The sequence below is a fragment of the Durio zibethinus genome, chromosome 28 (assembly GCF_047325235.1).
Source record: "Durio zibethinus cultivar Kanyao isolate XHJ-2024 chromosome 28, ASM4732523v1, whole genome shotgun sequence".
In the NCBI taxonomy this organism is placed as follows: domain Eukaryota; kingdom Viridiplantae; phylum Streptophyta; class Magnoliopsida; order Malvales; family Malvaceae; genus Durio; species Durio zibethinus.
The window spans coordinates 5,960,069-5,980,451 of NC_143189.1; the positions used below are offsets into that span (position 1 = coordinate 5,960,069).

The following is a 20,383-nucleotide window of genomic DNA, read 5'->3' on the forward strand; positions in this document are numbered from 1 at the left end:
GAGGTTGGTTATCCTGTCTATCTCCCTCGAGATGCTTGACGTGAATCAAACAGTTTAGGACTGGTTCTGATACCACTTGTCACAGGTCAAGACTTAAGCTTCAAATCTGCGTGGCTCCGAGATCCGAGCATTCACCCTTTCCGTGTCTCAGATCAGCCTGACCGCCACGGTTCACACCTTTATAAGGTATTGTCCGCTTTGATCCCCTGACCTCACGGTTTTATCCTACAAAAGATGACTCACAAAACGAAAATGATGTGAACCTTTTTATACCTCAGTGACCCTCCTATTATGTTCGATGTGGGATTCATGACTCCTCCTTAAGTCCGTGACATGTTGATGTGCCTGGCTACACTAGTGTCTAAACTTGATAATTTAAATTTAAATAGGAAGATGATATGAAAATAAAATATAAAATTAATATAATTATAATTATATTATAATTATTATATATAAATTAATAAAATAAAATTTTACATTTTATATTTTTATATTAATATAAATTATAATCCATAATTTTTATATAAAATATAATATAAATACATAAATTTTAATATTTTATATGATATAAATTCACAAATTACTAAATCTAATAGTATCAAGTGATAAGAAAACAAGTAATTGAGAAATACAATTGCTTTTACTAATTTTTCTCATTTAATATGATAATAATGTATTAATTAGATATTTTAATTATAATTTTCCATTTATGAATAAAAATTATTCAATAATTATAGTCATATCAGGTTACAAATATTAGAAACAAATTAACGAAATAAGTAATATGATTGAAAGAACTTATATTTTAAGTTTTATTTGTTTCAAGAAAAATGACTTAAAGAAAATAATTTTTAAAATTTTTAGCGTTTACATGATAAAAAATTAATTGATCAATAAAAAGTTACTTATTGATCAACAAAAAATTAAATCATCTTTTAGAAAATTGCCTTCCCTTACATTTTTTAGAAAGGAATTGTTTATAAATAAGATTGCTTTATCAAGCTCGTGATCATATTTTTACTCAAGTTGAATCTTACACATGATTTTTTAAGTTTCGATTTAATTTGATCCAATCTTAAATAATGTTATATTAATAAACAAATATTTTTACTTAATTTTACTTTAAATTTTTAAAATATTAATATTTTAATTTTAAATATTTTTATAATTTTACTCAAGTTAAGTCTTGAACATGATATTTAAATTCAAGTTTAATTTGACCCGATTTAAAATATTATTATATTAATAAAATATTTTTATTTAATTTTACTTAAAAAATTAACAAATTAATATTAAAAGCCTTTTGGTATTTTAATTTTAAATATTTTAATTTTATATTATTAAATATAAATATTTTTTATATTTGAATAATAATAGTATTATGTTGTTATTTTAATAATAAATATTAATATTAATACTATTTAATAATTTTTATTATTTTAATATTTAATATTATTTAATAAATAATTAATATTATTTTAATAATATAAGCTTTTTATCATTTTTAATTTTTTAATTTAAAATATTTATATTTATATTTTATTAACTAATGTATTTATATTACTATTTTAATAATAAATATAAATAAATAATATTTTTATTATGATTTAATAATAGACATTTTTAATATAAAATACAACTATTTTAATATTAAATATTACTATTTTAATATTATTATAGTAATATTTTAATACTAAATATTATTATTAAAATTAAATTATTTTAAAAAAATTAATAAATATAGCATTAGATTATTTCAATATATTTATTATAATTTTTAATATTTTAAGCATTATGTTAATACTACTAAAAAAGCAAAGTTTTCAAAAAATAACAAAACAATAGAAAATATTTTTTGTTAACTTATTCAAATAACAAAAAATCCCAACTTAGAAAAAGAAAAAACAAAATTTTGAAAACATATTCTAAAAATCAATGTATACGAAACAAACAAAAACTTAATCAAAGTTCTAATTGATTTTAAGGTTTTGATTAAATTTGTAATTGCAAAAAGCTTAATTGTAATGTGTTTAATTATGTAATTTTCAAGAATGAGGTTTAAAAGTTTTTTTTTTTAAAGAGATCATAATTTAAAAATAAAAGAAAGAATTGCAGAGATTTAAGTTTCAAATTTAATGGATGTGAGCAACAATTAATTGAATTAAATTTGAAGTTTTTTTTTTAACTCTATAAATAGTGTAATAAAGCTAATGTAATGTACTCAAACACTTCTGCCCCTGTTCCTTGATCAATTATGCTTTTATACACCCAACGAAAAAGTGATACTGGCCCCTAAGACAGCTATTTTGATCTAATATTCTTCTTGGCTGAAATATTAAGAGAATATGTTTGGATCGAGGGAAAGGGAAGGAAAGGAAAGAAAAATAAAAGAAAGTAATGGAAATAGGAAAATATTTTTTTTGTTTGGAAAAGCTTTTAATTTAAAAAAAAAAAAGGAAAGATGTGAAAATTCAATAAGCTTTAATTTTTTTGTAGTTTTCATTTTTTTAATACTTCAATTTAGGGGAAAAGTTGAAAAAAGGAAAGCTAAAAAAATCTTATTTTTGTAAAAAGACTATTATATCTTATTTTTTTATTAATATCAAAAGCTTAGTAAAAAAAAAACTTAATCACATCACAATTTTCTTGTAATTTTTTCAAAGTCATCTTTTTTTTCAAGTGAGTTTCATATATCTCTTTCAATATAAATTTTTTTTATAATTTTTTGTTGATTTGATCTTGATGAATGATTAAATATGAATAAACATATTTTTTAAGTTTATGGGATGTCAAAATGATAATGTACTGAAATTTTGATAATAGTCAACAAATCCATCAATGCATATTTGTAAAACATCTTTTTGTTTCACTTGATTAAAAATCATTAATATAATAGCAATTGTGAAGCTATATAAGATAGCAAATATATTATGATCCAAAAGTACACTATAAAATCACAAGCAATGAAAAATTATAATTTGAAAAAATTATTATAATGAATCATTTTTTTTTTTCACTCTTTATCTAAATAATGGTTGTTAGAATTTTTTTTTTTTTTTTTTTTATGAATTTTAATTATCCGAACAAAGAATATATGTATCATTTCTTTTCCTTTGAAAAATTTTCTTTTCCTTTCCTTTCTTTTCATTTCTTTTATTAATATTTATCTAAACATAGTGTAAGTTCAAACTTGAGGAAGAAAAAGAGCCTTGTGCTCCTTGCTCAGTTCATGATCCTGAGTATGACCTGGTTAACTTCTTTTTCCCTTCCCTGTCAGAGGATATCTAAAGATTGGACAATTTGAAAGAGATGATTGAACCAAAGGAATGCTACTGCAGTCCCAGCTCTGCCAATTGGGTTCCATATGTCCATAAACTCAGTGGTGGAAATGCACAAACCAAGAAGCCAATGAAATGCTTTCCAAAATTAGAGGACGTTTGCACATTATACAGTATACAAGCATAACCACTCGGAAATTTTACAGCTTCCCATATTTCAATGGACTACAATGCTGCCCAAAGCAACGGGGTGTAATTTACAAAAAAAATCGTATGAATGCCTGTCAATAATGCAGAAGATGGAGAAGAGACATTCAGGAAGCCAGAAGTATGGACTATGGAGAAACAGCAGATATAAAAAATCAAAATTCTCCAGTGCCACAATGGCACAATTGGGTCCATATAGAATGTCTGTTTCTTTACTTGATTGCTAAGTCCTCAATTCTCCCCTAGTTCTTCCTCTGCCTTCTTTTCAGAGAGCTGTTTTGGGCTGAAGAAGCTTGGCTGATTGGTTGATGACAGGCACCTTGCCCACATCCTGTCCATGATCGCTACCTTGTTCTGTCTTTCGGTAATCCGCTGCACATTTCCATGTCTTATTATATCACATCAACTAAGGCCTTCTTTTAAGCACTATATAACGATTGAACGAACAAAACGGAAAGCACTCTCTAAGAGCTTTAATTCCAGCTCCTATTTAAGCCATGGATATGCATGTAAATGAGCAAAACATTCAGGAAAAGTTTGTGAACATGTTTGATTTCTGTTTGTTTATATTCATTTATTTAATTTAACAACCAATCATGATAAAGTTAAATGAACAGATCATAAACATATAAAGTTCATTCATATTCAGTTTGTTTATATTCAAGTATAAAATAACATATTAAATAGTTCATGAACAAACTTGATTTCTATTGGTTTATTAAGCTTAACAAATGATCATGAACAATATTTTAGGGTTCATTAATTAAATGAATAGATCAAAAACATAGCAAAACTAGTTCATGCGCGGTTCACTAACAACCTATCCATGGATCTAGAAAATGTATTAGCAGGCAAATGTAAGTAGTTTTATCTAACTTCTCTACAAAGAGAACGTAACATCAGTCATTTTATTAAGGAACTTACATGGAATGGTATGTAAGCATGTCTTCCATTAACAGGGCCAACAGTGAAACCTGTGTACCCAGCCATTGCACCATGAATGGCACCGTGAGCAAGGAGTGTGCAGTACTCATTATCAGAAGCATTACTTGGTATCGCACGGATCATGTAAGTAGGATCTGTCAGAAAACGAAAGCAGTGCTTGGTTACACTATTTAATATGGACCAAGGAAAATATCAGCAGACACTAATGAATATGAACATATATATAGGTTTTCACCAACTAACCTATATATTTGAGATTTATGTTCATCTTTTGGTGCTTATTGAAGTGGTCCTGCAACATAGAAGACAAACAAGTATAATGAGGCAGCAGTATTTCAGTACTATAACAGATTGAAGAATGAACAAACATTGAAAAATGAAAACATCCCATCTCATTTACAAAAATCGATGGATTGCTGATAAATGCCAAATGGGGGTGAACACTAGATCGACCTAACATGGATCCTACTGCCAACTTAAAGAATTTTTATCGACGCCAATGAGAGAAAATCATATATCACAACACCTTGAGTTAAATATATGAATGCTCACCAGACAATGGTTCCTACTATCAAGACCTAAATGGTTCAAACGCTTGTATGAAGCAGACAAGCTCCGTATACGAGGGTTGCAAAAACATTTTAACACAAATAAATTGTTCTAAAAGCATCTCTACCTTTTTGTTCAAAAAAAAAAAAAAAAAGCATCTCTACCTTTATTTTCTGTGATATCCAAAAACCAACATCTTGGAGGTGCTTGTTCCCTGAAGCATCTTGCTTCTTGTCTATGGCACAGATGTTTTCAGAAAGAAACTCTTGTCCTGCACCTTCAGCTACTACAATAACCATGTGCCCGTTTTCTTTTAGTCTTTTTTCAATATATTCAAACATTCCACCAGGTCCTTCAAGATAAAATGGTGACTCGGGGATCAAGCAGCAGTCCACATCTCTGCTTGCCAGGGTAGCGTACATTGCTATGAACCCTGTGTTTTACATAACCATAAAAACATAGAAACAATATGAGAATCTGATGAAACAATGACATTTCTTCAAAAGAAATACACATGTAGGGTACAGAAATTTAAAGCATATAAACACAGCTGTTAGCATTTTGCTACAAATTAAAGAATGCAATCTTCATAAGTCTTTCCAAGACACTCAAGGAAACATAAATTCTTGAGTATCAAATTACAGTTGAAATTTCAGAATAGCAAGAGTGCAACACCATCTTTGATACTAATATTTCAAATCATCTACACGAAATAGCTGCATAGATGTGTAAAATTTACCACTGTGCCGGCCCATTAACTTTACAAGACCAATACCATTCTCAACACTTTCTGATTCGACATGGGCTGCCTTAATTGCTCGTTGAGCCTCTTCAACAGCAGTGTCAAAACCAAAGGATTTGTCTATAACCTGTTAAAAAAGGTTGGTAACATTATTCAAAATCAGTCTACATGAAAATATCAAGTGAATGAGATAGCGTGTGCTAATTCTGCATGCTATTGTACCGGAATATCATTATCAATTGTCTTTGGAATTCCAGCTACTGCAACTTTTAGGCCACGCCTTCTAATCTCCTGCATATAAAACAGACTATTTGTCTAATCTCCTACATATAAAACAGTCTATTTGTCCAAAACAGCTTCATAAAAAGTTCTGCAAAAATTACATATAAAATAGTCTATTTGTCTTAACTTGGAACTTCAATTACAAAATCCAAATCAATTACCTCAAAAATCACAGAAGCCCCTTTCTGAGTTCCATCTCCCCCGATGATGTATACCTGAGATATATCTAGTTTTAAACCTTTAATGTTCAAATCCACATATGGAATTACTTTTCCAAAGGTGAGGCACTGGCAGGCGGTATACGTTGAAAATACATCAAATCTTATTTGTATAAAGCACAAATAACAGACCAGAAAAGATCAATACATACCTGATTAATGCCTCGATCCTGAATGCTATCAACAATCTTTGAGGTATCATGTCCTCCTCTTGATGCTCCAAGGATGGTACCACCACGTTTATGGATGTCATTTACAACTTTTGGTGTCAAAGGAATTGTGTTTCGAGCATAAAAACCTTTGTATCCTAACTAGAAGAACAAATTGGACTCGACCATTAAATCAACTACACAAGTTAACTATCTGAAATAAATGAACAAAGGATGTTTGCATACACTTACTTCAATCCCAACAACTCTAGTGACGCCATACATGTGGTATAATCCACAAACAATTTCCCTAATCACGGTATTTAGACCAGGGCATAGACCACCACACGTTACAATACATGCATCAACTTCATCAGATTCAAAGTACACCTGAAACCATATAACAAATGAACATCACTGTTTCTGAATTTGAATAAGAATAGGAAACCCCAAAACTATTAAATTTAAGAAAAAAAAACTCCATTTTCAAACCTTCTGACGAGGCCCCGCTCGCCTGAAATGGGTTCCTCTCGGACTATCTTTTTGAACAACAATCTGTGCGTAGAAAGCAGAAAAGCATATTCAGAAACAACGACAAAAATTGCTGTGATGCAATGAGTTCAATTTGTAGACTAACACAACTATGGAATCCTCCATAAAAATAGGCTCATTTCCCATGTTTTTGTGAAAGTGATATATTTTGATGCAGAAAAGTAAAGTGAACAAAAATTTTTTACCTTCTGGGCAACTGTATCATCAACACTAACGAAGTACTGCCTGGTGAAACAGAACAATTAATTTCACGTAAAAAAAAAAAAATCATTTAAAAGAAATTGCATCGATAATCGGACTATTCCATGAAAAAAAAAAAAAAAAAACTTACTTCACAACTGAATATGCAGTATTGTCTTGCAACGGATTCGGATATGTCTGCCCCAGTTTAAAAAAAAAACAAAAAAAAAAAAGAGAAACAGAACACAAATTTCGGGTAAATGAAAATTCCATTTTCTTTTTATTTTTGATAAGCTGCTTTCAAACAGAGCCTTAAAGATTAAATATTAGTAATAAATGGAACTATAAGCTGACCAGTTTATGCTTGAATTTTCTCCATAAATTTACTTAACTTTTATTGTTTTCTTTGAACTTTCATATAGAAACCGAACAAGTAAGAGAGAGAAAGTTCTTTTATATTTACAAGGAGGTCAGGGATATAATCAGACAAGTGAGGAACATCTTCGAGAAGGTAACCACAGTCGCCGGAGACGATTTTGGGCTCGGTGGTGGTGGTGGAATTGCCCATTACGTCGGTGGTGTTGGTGTTGCCACCTCTGGGACTTCTGGAACAAGAAGAAGGCAAGGTGGAGTAGCAGCGTCGGTGATCGGCGGTTGCAGGATAAGTGTTGGTAGGGTCGAAGCACCGGAACTCGGGAGTACTAAATGAAGCAGAGCTGGAAATGGATTCCTTGACAGAGGAAGAGAGAGGGAGGGGAAACCAGTGTGCGAGAACTGGCGCGAAGATTGTGGAGGTATTTATAGCCGTTGATAAGGATACCCATTGGGCATTGGTCGGTAATAAAAAATAAATGAAAATAATACTACAAATAAATAATTAATTAAATATTAGCAATAGAATTTTATTTTGTTTTATTTTTCTGTTAAATATATAAGTTTCTAATTTCTTTTGGTCAACACTTTGGGGATCTTCTTGAAAGTTGAAAAAGAGGCATGAAGCAGGCATAAGGTAGAAGGGAGGTTTTGGCAATCCTATGAACATGTTTTTTCCTTTTTTTGGTATTTGATAAATTATTAATATAATTTTTTAATTTTATAAGTAGAATTAAAAAGATTTATATATGTTTTATTTTTATAAATATATCTTAAAAAATATATATTATCTTATTAATTTTGTTTATTAAATCCAAAAACTTTATTAATAATATATAAAATAATTTTTTTCAAAGATTATATAAAATTTTAGACTAAATCTTAATCTTTAAAAATCATTAAATCGATAAGTATATGAAAATATTTTTCATTAATTGATTATTGACTAAAAGTAAGTGGAATTTGCTCTCTAACATAAGAAAAAAAAATAGTATTAATTATTAATGTTTTCTTTTAAGACAAAAGTGTTAGGCATGTTAAATTGACAACATCATTCATTCATACTAAGAAATTAATACTAGTAAAGTACATTTAATTAGGAAGCCGCCGAAGCATGGTTTCATGAGTCTATCCTAGCGTAACCATTCATGCCGCAGAAAATTAAGAACTCTCCTCCACACCTTTGGGCTTCCGTGTAAAAAAATTGCTGATGGTCAGACCATCATTTAATTCATTAAGTTGGCCATCCAAATAATATTTTATTATAATTAGATTCGTGTTTTTATTGTAAGATTTATTATTATTATATTTTAAATATAAAAAAAAAAATTTATATCAAAGTTTAACAGATGATAATATATAGACAAATGTAAGTGTATTTATTTTTAATATAAATTATAATTTAGTTATAAATAAATATATTTTTTATTAAATTAAAATATTAAATAATATATTTATTAATATAATACATATATATATAAATATAAATTTAATAAATAATAAATTATATTTTTTATATATTCAGACAAGAGTAAGGGAAAAGTATTTAAAACTCCATATCAACTTCACCTAAATTATTCCAAAAGATAAAACTCAACTTAATATCTATCTAAAAAAATGATTTGATCGTGGTGAATCAAAACTCATAATATATAAATAATATATAAGTTGTTTTTATTATTTTTATATTTATTAATTTTTTTTATAAAATTTATCTAATAAAAATTTTTTAAAATAAAAAAAAATTATTTAAAAAATCCAAATAAAATGACACATAAATTTATTAAATTAAAGTATTAAATAATTTTTTAATAAAATACATATATAAATATAAAATTAAATAAATAATAAAATATATATCTATATATATATACACCAATAATAAGATAAAAGATAAAAAATTTTACTTTTATTCGAACTCGATTAAAAAAAACCTTAACACAATTATTTACAAATTAAAAGAAAACACACTAATTAATTAGAGTAAATTTAAACCGATTAGATATATATTATTTGTTATACTTATTTTAATTAACTTTTTTATTACAAAATTTATTTAATAAAAAATTAAAAAAAAACTCAAAAAAATCAAAAGTACTAAATAATAAAGAAAATAAAAAACAAGAAGGTATCTCGTGAACACGTGAGACGTGGGCAGAAAACTTTAAATCTGTCACCAATTCAACCCCATTATCAAAAAAAAAATCTTGATACAATCTTGATTTAACAAAAAAAAAAAACACACTTATATGATGCATCGATGTGAGTTAAAATCAATAGAATACATATTGTTTTATCATCTTTACCTTTCATTTTTTTATAAAATTTATTTAATAAAATTAAAATTAAAAAACTAAATAATAAAATAAAATTTAGATTTAATAAAAAACAAAAAAAAATAGAGTTTTGGAGGATGGGAGGGGTGCCAAGTGTACACCATCTTCTTCCTCCCATCTCTACAAAATTAATTGTATAAATAGATTCTAATAATTAAGCTCAAATATAAAAATATAATTTTTTTTGTAGAAAAAGAAATGAAAAGAAAAATGACAATGTTATTTTATACTTCAGCTGTTGAAGTTCTTGGACAGCCCAGATAGGAAAAGGCCCAGTAATTTAGGTTCACTTAAAAAGGCCAAAGCCCCGTTAAGGAAAAGCTTTAATCCAAACCAAAACTTGTGTTTTGGGTCTTGGCGATTTGGCCTTCGATGCGACACTTGGGAGGTTTCCATTTTTTGTTTTTCAATTTTTTTTATCCAAAGGGGTAGAAAAAGGGGGAGCTAAAGGGCTGATATGATCCTATCCTACAGCCAGGTTCCCACATATCAGATGCTGAGATGGCAAAGATCAGTAGAGAGAATAAACCTTACTGAAAATGCATGTTAAAGCAGAGAACCCAAACTCCTAAACCCCCAAAATACAAAACTGAACGTCTTATTCGCTTCTTCTCATATAACAGCCACCACCTTAGCCTCGAGCTTTTCTCTTCTCTTCTCTTCATTGTTCCTCTCTTACATACAACTAATAAAGAACTTTTACAAACAGTGAGGAGAGCCCCTAAAACCTTAAAAACTACGAAAATCAGACCATGTACAGAACTGCTCTTTCACGTTTCAGGGCTCTCAAGGTCAGTTTTTTTTTTTTTAACTCAAATCCATTTCAAAGCCCTAAAAATTTTCTGTTTGTTTCTCAGAAAATGCCTGAAAACAATTTGAAAGGCGACCCAAAAAAATTTTAGTTTTTGTCGCATGGGTTAAAGAGCCATTTCAATGCCCATTCAATCACATTGTTTTTCTAACTCTTGTCGTCGTCCAGCTTTTTTTTTTTTTCTATTGTGCGTTTTATGCAGTGAACTGATTATTGCTATTTGATGTTTCTATATCCATTTATGAGATGATTTTTTTAGTTAGTTTGTTAAATTGGGTTTTTTTTTTCTCCCTGTTTATGCCACATTTTAATGCCTTTAAATATAAAGGGGCGTTTGCTTCGCAGAATTTTAGATTTCGGGGGAAAGTGTGATATCGAAAAAGTTTAATACTTGGGATTTTATTTGATTTTCAGGGCCTCTCATAATCAAATTTACTCTTTGGTTGGGGTAATAACCAGAATCTCCTTGACAAATTGTAGGCAACCTTTCATTTTAAGTTTTTTTTCTTTTAATTAAATATACCCAATTACAGCATTTAACTAGACATCAAGCCGTAATTGCTGTATTTAAATAAAAATATTAATTATGCCGTTTGGAATAGCTGAAATTATTTGTTTTTGTAAATATGTTAAAAAAAAATCAAATAAGATGTTTATTCAAAGAAAACGCATAAGGCGTTTGTAAACACAAAACACCTTATTTGAATGGGCTTTGTAAATATGTTGGAAAAAGCATTTAATAAGGCATTTGTTCAAAGAAACGCCTTATTTGCTTTTGTAAAGATTTTGAAAGATCATCTATCAAATAAGGTGTTTGTCAAAACAAAACACCTTATTTGAATGGGTCAAATGAGGCATTTGTTCAAAAAAAAAAAAAAAAACAGTTTATTTGATGCTTTTGCAAAGATTTTTGGAAAAAGCATAAAACAAGACGTTTCAAGGCACCGTAATTGATTATTAATTAAGGCATTTCTTCATTGAAACGTCTTAATTGCCATATATTAAAACTAAATAAAAAAATAAAGCAAATTAAAAAAAAAACTAAAATTAAGTTTCAAACTTGTTTTTCAAAAGGGTAACGGATATGTGACAAATTATTTATTTAGATCAAATTTGGAAATAAAACAACTTTTCCCTTGGAATCCTAAAATACAGCAAGAGGTGGGTTTTTGATTCTGGGACTTTGAGTATTGTTAATAATCTAATATTTTTCCCTATAATCGGATTACCCTGAACCAAATGTGGGAAACAAATATCCACCATTAAGATTTCAATGAGAAAATTTATGAATTCGTATGAACCAAACACACTCTAAATGTTTCGTGATATTAGTATTTTTTGTTTCATTAGTCTTTCTTGGTGATTTCTTTAGGTTTTGAGAGAATGTGAAAATTAAAAAAAAAAAAGTTAGTTTTTTTAATGAACATTTTAGCCAAAAAAGCCAAACATCAAATTTATGAAGAGTTCTAGATTCAACAGAAGCAATGGAAGCTATATTATAACCCTTTCTTTTCTTTGATTGTATATTGTTTATTTGTTCTCCTTCAACTACAGAATGGTGCTTGCTTTAAGTACAGTACTATGTTTGTTAGTTCATCAAATAGTTGCCTCATAATTTTAACGGTTGGCTTGTTTTTCTTTTTCTCCACTTGATGGAGATGGTGCTGGGAAAAATTCAACTGTTGGTGTGTTGGTTTTCTATCTAGTCACTTACACAGAAATGCTTTTTGAACATTTGTGAGTAGGGCCGCTCTGTGAATTTGGCAGCCGTCAGATATGCAACTTCAAGTGCTGTTGTTCCTTTGGACACACCATTAGAAAGTGTTTCCCTTCCACCCCCCTTACCTGATTATGTTGCACCTAGTGAAACTAAGGTCAAAACTCTATCTAATGGTGTGAAAATAGCCTCAGAGCAACTACCGGTACTGTAAATTTCTACTCTTCATTTATTGAACTGCTATTTCCATTATTAAGTGTTGCTGCTACTGCTTTTTGTTATTTGTTTCATTGGTTATGGTGTAGTAAAGTTCTTTGCTTGTTTCATCAGACTCCTGCTGCTTCCATTGGCTTATTCGTTAATTGTGGTTCCATTTATGAGACACCAATATCATCCGGTGCCTCCCACTTGCTGGAGCGAATGGCATTCAAGAGCACAAAAAACCGCAGCCACTTGCATATTGTTAGGGAAGTTGAGGCAATTGGAGGTAACACATCGACCTCAGCCTGTAGGGAGTGCATGGCATACACCTTTGATGCCCTTAAGACCTATGTTCCTGAAATGGTAGAATTGCTTATTGACTGTGTTAGGAACCCTGCTTTTTTGGATTGGGAAGTTAATGAAGAGGTAATTTTTTTTATCTTTGCCAATTTTCTGATTAAATTGACAGTTGTGTTTTTCAAAATTCTTAGTACAAGCAATCACTCAGTTCGAAGAAGCTACTTAGGTTCTAGTTTGTCCAGTCATGGAACGAGATATGTTTGACACTTTCTACCCTTTTCAAGTGATAACTGTATCTGCAAATGTACTTAATCTGTTTGCACCCTTTATTTGATAATTCAGCTTGGAGTGTTTTGTCTTGAAATAGTGTTGCATGTTGGCAAAGATACGTTCAGAAGATCTTGACATGGGACAACAACTATTTACATTTTATTGAATAGTATAATAACAGATATTGTTTAAGAATACTCTTTTTTTTTTTTTTTGTAGAATGAGAATGAATCATGCACATGCTAAGTAACGTTAGTTATATATGTAGCCAAGGCAATAGCTTGTGCTAAATAGTCATTGCTTACTTCCAAGAAGGGTGTCTCATTTTCTAAGCTCCAATCTCTATTCAACTCTGAAATTAAAAAAAAAAAAAAAGTTATGTTACATCTAAACTTAACCAACGAATCTCCACTGCACTTTCATAATTGTGTAAACTGATAAGCTGAAACCTACCAGGACAGTCTGAGAGGAAACAAGTCTTGTGTTGTGCCTTGGAGCAGCCCACATGCCACTTTGTTGTAGAAGAAGCATCCTATAAATCTCAGCTTATGTTTGTTTAAAGCATTGGTATTAGAAGTACCGTTGCTTAATTTTCCATATCATTATTCTTCATATTAATGACCTCTACCATTCTCTGTATGAGCAAGTAAACTTACATGCTCCTATATCTAGATTTTTGGTTGAGTGTGTATACCTATATATGGGACAGTCGTCTGAGAATGGGGACTCAATGCTTTGGCCATTGATAATAAGCACAGAACCAGGATTTTGTTCCTTTTCTCTTCATTGGGTTCTGCGACCATATTTTGAGTTTTCTATATACCACATTCTTGTACAGTTGCAAAAGGTGAAAGCTGAGTTAGAGGAAGTTTCGAAAAATCCTGAGCGCATAATCTTGGAGGCAATTCATTCCACTGGTTATTCTGGTGCACTGGCAAATCCTCTCTTGGTTCCTGAATCAGCACTAGACAGATTGGACGGTAGCATTTTGGAAGAGTTCATTACTGTGAGAATCTTTTCTATGCTGCTTGTATCCCTGCATGTAGTTTTACATTTGTAGCACAATTTTTTTAGTACTTTGAACATGAGACTTTTTATTTGATTGATACATGTTTCCATTTTTCTTTATCTGTGTTTATTTTGCGGAATGGTGGTTTATTTGATGGTTTCAGGAGAACTATACAGGGAATAGAATGGTCCTGGCTGCATCTGGCGTTGAGCACGAAGAGCTTTTACAGATTGCTGAGCCACTTCTTTCTGACCTCCCAGCAGGACCTTACCCAGAGGAACCAAAATCTGTTTATGTTGGTGGTGATTTTCGTCGACAAGCTGATTCACCAGTGTGTTTTACCATTCATCTGATATAAATAAAGTTTTCTTTACATAACTTCCTTTCCCCATTCCCCCCCCCCCCCCCCAAACCCCCCAAATAATTAAAAAAAGAAAGAACAAAAAAACTCTCTTTAGAACTTCCAAGATTTCTTCTTGTCATAGATTGAAAGTTTTGGTTCTGAATTGCAGAGTACCCATTTTGCTCTTGCCTTTGAAGTACCAGGTGGCTGGAATAATGAGAAAGACTCTGTCACTCTGACTGTAATGCAGGTGCTGCTTTTTGAACTTTGCATCTTGAATTGTTTAATTCAGTTAGAATTGTGTATGCCCTTTTTCCTTTATTTAAGATTTACACAGAAACTTTTGGATCACACATCATGTGTTGAAAAATCTTCAACTTTATTTTTTAGTTTCTGTTGTCATTTTATATGATTCCTGCTTGAATGTTACTAATGATTCTGTTTGACCTACAGATGCTTATGGGGGGAGGTAGCTCATTTTCAGCTGGGGGTCCAGGGAAAGGAATGCACTCTCGGCTATGTAAGTTTTGCTTTTATCTGGCATATAATTCTCCTTGCTTGACAATTTGCATTTGATTTTAGCTGATGTCATTTGTCAGACAATTTGTCTTGCAACAGTCTTGCATTCTTCCTGTTAATTGTGAAATATCACTAGTTTTTGCTTGTATTACATGCTGAATTTCTTTCATGCTTAGGTAAATATGTGCTTACTTTTCCTTTTCTTTGTTATGTTTGGAAACAGATCTCTGTGTATTGAATGAGTATCAGCAGATTCATTCTTTTTCCGCATTCAACAGCATTTTCAATAATACTGGATTGTTTGGCATCTATGGTAGCACGGTAAGGCTATCATTATGTACTCTTTTTCATTGTCTGTTCGTGCAAAACTTGGTAGCATTGTGTAAGCATGTATATGCGGTTGTTCATGCATATAGATGCGTGCATGTTGTCTTTATTTATAGAACTTTATAAGTGTTATCTCTTAATATCTTTCAGTAATGGATATTTATCTTTCATAAACTAATTTAATTAAGTGGCATTTCTTTAGTTGGGTCTGTCAATAATCATTATCTTGCATGCTACACTTTGTAATTACAAAGAGTTGACTGTGCTCATTTTTTGTGCCAGAGCTCTGATTTTGTGTCAAAAGCAGTTGACATAGCAGCAGAAGAATTAATTTTATTGGCAAGAGAAGGAGCAGGTTTGCTTGCATTTCTCTTATTTCGCCCTTTCCTTGGGTCACTTCTTTTCATGGAAAACTCTTTAATTTTTGCTGCCCCATTTTTTTTTTTTTTTTGAACTCCTTTTAAAAGTTTTTGAACCCATCTTGGTGGCAGTTTCTCATATAATGATAAAGCGTGCACAACAGGCCACAAAATCTGCCGTACTAATGAATCTAGAATCTAGAGTATGCTTTCCTTCTCTCTCTCCCCCATCCCAAAATGCAGAGTTGTGCATTATTCTAGCAATCTCATATGTTAATTTTTTTTATTAAAATCATTTCATTATTGCTTTAGTTTTCTTTGTTCTGTTAAAAGACTTCTAATATTAAATCAGTTGTATTTTTCAGACGATTGTGGCAGAAGATATCGGAAGGCAGATTTTGACATATGGAGAAAGGTGTGTTTATACTTCAAACTCCTTTATCTGTACCTATCCCTATGTATTCGTGCATGATTTCCTACACCAAATCTAAAGGTATGTTTTGACCTGCATACGACATTCATGTGAGAAAACAGTTACAGAAAACATAGAATTATGGGGTTGTGATATTTAATTCCAGTTACAAGTCTAATTTTCATCATGTTTAGAGATTTTATCAGAAAAAAAGTTGGCACTAAAATCTTATATAGTTTGTTTCTTAGAGTGTTTTACCCCCAATAATTCTTTGGCACAATTGTATTATTGATTGCCCAAGCTCCAACCAGAAACCTTTCCGAAAATTTTTCCACCTGAAAACATGTACCCTTCTACAGAGGTTATCCACCTGAGGTTGAAGGGTCTTTTACCTTTCTAAAATTGGGTACTATAACAATGCTTTTATGAATATCAAAAAGTTTTTGAATAAGTAATTAACTTAAACACTTATTGTTTGAGAATGGCTGTATGAGCGAAATTACCTTATTGTGAGTTTTATGGTTAGTAAAAAATTTCTGCTGTTTTATAAAATGTGAAATTCATATTGCCAACAACTATGTGGTCTGATAGTAGAATACCAGACTCTTAGTTTCAGTAACCAGCGTTTAAATCCTAACAGCCTCAAATATTAAAAAAAAATGAAATTCATATTAATTGTCACTCTATAAAATAAGTTATCTTTATGTTCCAGTCTCCAATTTGTTTCAACATCCTTTTTTTGCTTATGCAACCAAAAAATCCAGCGATGCTAATCATCCTTGATATGGTTACTTTGGCGAAAATGTCTTACATGGTTACCTTGCTAACCAGTTTATGTCTAGTCTAGACTGGCCACAAAAACTTGTTTCCTGTTCTTCTCTCCTTCAGTGAGGTTGCACTGTGTTTTTCAACCATTTTAATCATTAAAAGAGAGCTCCCTTAATGGAATATACTTTAGTCATTTTTTTAAGTACATAGGAGGCCGTAATCTAAGGATAGGAGTTACAAGTGTTGGGAGTTGAACTCTAGACTTGCGAGATGTCACTTTTTAATAGTGATTGCATGAATCAACTGAACTAAACTCTAGAGTTAATAGGATTAATCATTTGATACTATGCTTATCTACTTGTGTTTAAAGGAAATTATATTTACGGTGACAAAGTGTCAAAAGGAATTGATTTAATGTATAGGTGTGTTGTTTTCTTGTGGCACACTAGTTTCTTACTGTAATTTGCCTCATGAAAGGAGTATCCGATTTGTTTTGTTTTAACATATTTTATCTTATATTTCTTCTCAGGAAATCCATACAGTCGTTTTTAAAGATGGTAGATGAAGTAACTCCGCACGATATTACTGATCTGGCTGGGAAGATTATATCGTCGCCTCTAACTATGGCATCTTATGGTGATGGTAAATATCTGATTTCCTGGGAACTATTTGATCCAAGTCTTGTGATCAGATTATGAAATTCTTTACCCTTCTTGCTTGGCAGTTGTTAATGTCCCCAACTATGAATCTGTTAGCAGCAAGTTTCGTGCAAAAGGAGTGTACCCATGAATTCTGAACCAGTGATAGAGTTTACAATGGTGGCAATCATGGCAGCCATCCCCACTGATAAACTTTTTGCCAGTCACTGAAATTTCATTAGCATCTCAGTTTAAATTTGATTATTGGGTTGCGTTAAGTGCAGCTTCAGTGTGGATTTTTGAAATGTTTAAGTTCGAACCCAACATTGTTAGGCTCAGTCCGTCCATAAAGACCCAAATGGACCCATCATCTTATACAAATATACAAAAGCCAAAACTATTTTAATATGGATGATCTAACATTTTAACATATGAATGGTCTTTAGTAATCGTCATGTGTTTTAGATTTATTGTTATATATATATATATATATATATATATATATATATATATGTATTTATATTTATTTATTTATTTATTTTATATAAATTTTAAAATTTTCAACGCATTAATTATTTTTATTTTTCTTTAAATTTTTAATTGACTTATCTTTATTTCTAATAAAATATCTTAAATTATAGATATAGTATTTAAAAAAAACATGTTGAATTTTAAATGAATTCATTATAATTGATTTACATAGATTATGCCTAATTTAATTTGCATTAACATAAAGCTTCTTTATTTTCTTTTGTACCAAAAAATTCCATTATAAATAGGAGATTTTGATGTAATCTAGCATTATTTACAAGGTTATTTTCCAATTGCATTAGCTTTAGATTAGAGTAAACCTATCGTACTCTTCTGCAATTACAATTTGTTGTTTTTCAATAATTTATATTTCAGTCTATGAGTGTTTTGGTTAGTTTCAATTTGACCATTATCATGAAAGAAAATTTAAGCTAAAAACAAAATAGTGCTCTATTGTGTTTTACAATTTTTACCTTTAATTTTTTTTTTGTTTTTTTTGTTTTTTTAAATTCTCAAGTCTCAAACATGAAATTTTAATTTTTCAAACTTAGTTTTTCTCACCAAATTTGTAAAAATGATTTATTTGTATTTTTTGCTTAAAAGTGTAAATATCACCATTAATTTTTGTCAATTATATGTCTTATTTTTTAATAAAAAAATACGAATTAATTATAGGTAATTTTAAATTAAGAGTACTTTATGTTAGACAATTATGATAGTCAATAGTTCATAGTGAAAAGTTGCTTTGAATATTATTTTTTAAAATTAATGAACGTTTATTAATCACCTTGTATTCTTTCCTTAGGTATTCAAAACTGTTATTAATAAGGTTATAATAACATATGAGCATAATTTAAGATGAATATTAATAAAATAGATTTTGATTGTAAATTGGCTGCAGAATAAGTGACGAATAACTAAATTTTTCACATGTCAAGAAAGTAGGTGTAATACTTTGCCCAAATGATAATTAGGCTAGACTATTATTAAAGTTTATTAATTTAATTAAAAGGGTTCTTTCATTTTTCTTAAGTTAGAGAATATAAAAAATCAAGTTAAAGATTCAAAATCAAAAAATACAATTGAGTTATTCTCTTAAAGATGAGTATATGACATTTTTTTTATTTAAAAAAAATATTATACTGGTTGCTATTATTTGAAGTTGAAGTTATGAGAGAAAAATCAAGAAAAATTATTAAATCTTTTCATAAATCTTCATGATCTATTTAGGTAAATTATTGGGTTTGTTTGCTTTATGTTATTAAAATTTAATGCTGATTATTAAGTGAATTTTAATGGTTGAAAGTAGAAATTTGGGTCTTTAAAGATTCAAGAAAAAATTTTATTTTTTGATGAGATACTATGCTCTATAATAGTGAATTAAAATAAAATTTTGCATTAATTGATAGATTATTACTATAAGTATTATTTATTGTTGAAAAGCTTATTGAATCTACTTTCCAACAAAATAAACGGAATAGATTTTGAATTTTTATGAAGAGTTGCCTAATTGTTATTTAAGGATATGCAAATTGCATGTCAATAACATTAGTCATGAATTATGAAAATTGTCTTAAATTTTATACGAGGAATTAAGGATTGAGCTATATATTTTGAAAAGGTTATTAAGTCTACTTTTCAACGAAATAAACAAAATTAAATTTGGAGTCTTCTATGAATAAATATATAATTTTTATTATAAGGTATACATGCTGTCTGACAGTAGCATATGACGTAATTTGTAAAATTTATTGCAATTAATCTATAAGGAATTAAGAAATGAACTATATATAATTAGAAAACTTATCAAATCTAGTTTCTAATGCATTACAAAGATCTTAATTTTAAGTTGGATATATTGAGATATGGCTGTTGTAGTGAAAGGAGCTTAGGCTATCAATATTAGTGAATTAAGTTAACCCCTGTATAACTTAATTGTTTTCAGTATAAATGATCTCAAAAAGGGTTGATTAATTTTTAATATGTTGAAATGATATTGAATAAGCTATTAATTATTTTGAAAAAAAAAATTAAGTGGTGGAATCGAAAAGATATAAGTAGAATCTCACATATTTTATTTATTTTTTAACCTATGTATATATGTATGTTTCTAAATAAGTAAATGTTTTATTTCTTTATTTTCAATATATGAAAATATGATTAAACATATGATTATTTTGTATTTTTGCTATGTGAATGATGAATTATGTTTATAAATGAAATGAGCAAATTATTTATATTTAAAGAAATATTTTATGATAGCTACGTTTTTACATCCCTGAAAAATAGGATCATTAATATCAGAACTAGTTCTACGGCCCTAGTGTCATGATGTATATATCCGTAAATCTTTGACTTTATAGAGTCG

General features: G+C 29.5%; 2 protein-coding genes across 5 annotated transcripts; one reads left to right on the top strand and one right to left on the bottom strand.

Moving 5' to 3' along the window:
* Positions 1-3,420: 3,420 nt before the first annotated feature.
* Positions 3,421-7,970, bottom strand: LOC111280804 (ATP-dependent 6-phosphofructokinase 6-like). The gene is made up of 13 exons (XM_022868286.2): positions 7,566-7,970; positions 7,254-7,300; positions 7,108-7,147; positions 6,863-6,925; positions 6,623-6,760; positions 6,374-6,532; positions 6,165-6,218; positions 5,944-6,012; positions 5,719-5,848; positions 5,144-5,412; positions 4,674-4,722; positions 4,410-4,564; positions 3,421-3,857 (listed from the first exon to the last, which is right to left on the bottom strand). The coding sequence occupies exons 1-13, from the start codon at positions 7,668-7,670 to the stop codon at positions 3,717-3,719; spliced, it is 1,419 nt and encodes a 472-aa protein (XP_022724021.2). The 5' UTR covers positions 7,671-7,970; the 3' UTR covers positions 3,421-3,716.
* A 2,443-nt stretch (positions 7,971-10,413) lies between these two features.
* LOC111280321 (mitochondrial-processing peptidase subunit alpha-like) lies at positions 10,414-17,892 on the top strand. Of its 4 annotated transcripts, none has more exons than XM_022867574.2 (13): positions 10,414-10,601; positions 12,367-12,543; positions 12,669-12,965; positions 13,948-14,115; positions 14,282-14,449; positions 14,631-14,711; positions 14,915-14,981; positions 15,204-15,301; positions 15,590-15,662; positions 15,775-15,869; positions 16,032-16,081; positions 17,376-17,488; positions 17,571-17,892. In XM_022867574.2, exons 1-13 carry the CDS (start codon positions 10,563-10,565, stop codon positions 17,633-17,635), a joined length of 1,491 nt encoding a protein of 496 aa, XP_022723309.2. In that variant the 5' UTR covers positions 10,414-10,562; the 3' UTR covers positions 17,636-17,892. The 4 variants fall into 4 exon arrangements, 3 of the variants coding, with proteins under 3 accessions (XP_022723309.2, XP_022723310.2, XP_022723311.2); XM_022867575.2 differs by having other exon boundaries at positions 15,799-15,869; XR_002689020.2 differs by lacking the exon at positions 15,775-15,869.
* Positions 17,893-20,383: the final 2,491 nt, after the last annotated feature.

What these genes read in the sequence shown, in the direction of transcription:
- LOC111280804 (XM_022868286.2), bottom strand. Translation starts at nt 7,670, where the DNA reads ATGGGCAATTCCACCACCACCACCGAGCCCAAAATCGTCTCCGGCGAC. An exon ending in AGGATCGAGGCATTAATCAG is followed by an intron (nt 6,219 to 6,373) that starts GTATGTATTGAT and finishes GATATATCTCAG; the next exon opens with GTATACATCATCGGGGGAGA. An exon ending in GGGCTTCTGTGATTTTTGAG is followed by an intron (nt 6,013 to 6,164) that starts GTAATTGATTTG and finishes TTTTATATGCAG; the next exon opens with GAGATTAGAAGGCGTGGCCT.
- LOC111280321 (XM_022867574.2), top strand. Translation starts at nt 10,563, where the DNA reads ATGTACAGAACTGCTCTTTCACGTTTCAGGGCTCTCAAG. An exon ending in TAGCCTCAGAGCAACTACCG is followed by an intron (nt 12,544 to 12,668) that starts GTACTGTAAATT and finishes TTGTTTCATCAG; the next exon opens with ACTCCTGCTGCTTCCATTGG. An exon ending in AGGAATGCACTCTCGGCTAT is followed by an intron (nt 14,982 to 15,203) that starts GTAAGTTTTGCT and finishes GTTTGGAAACAG; the next exon opens with ATCTCTGTGTATTGAATGAG.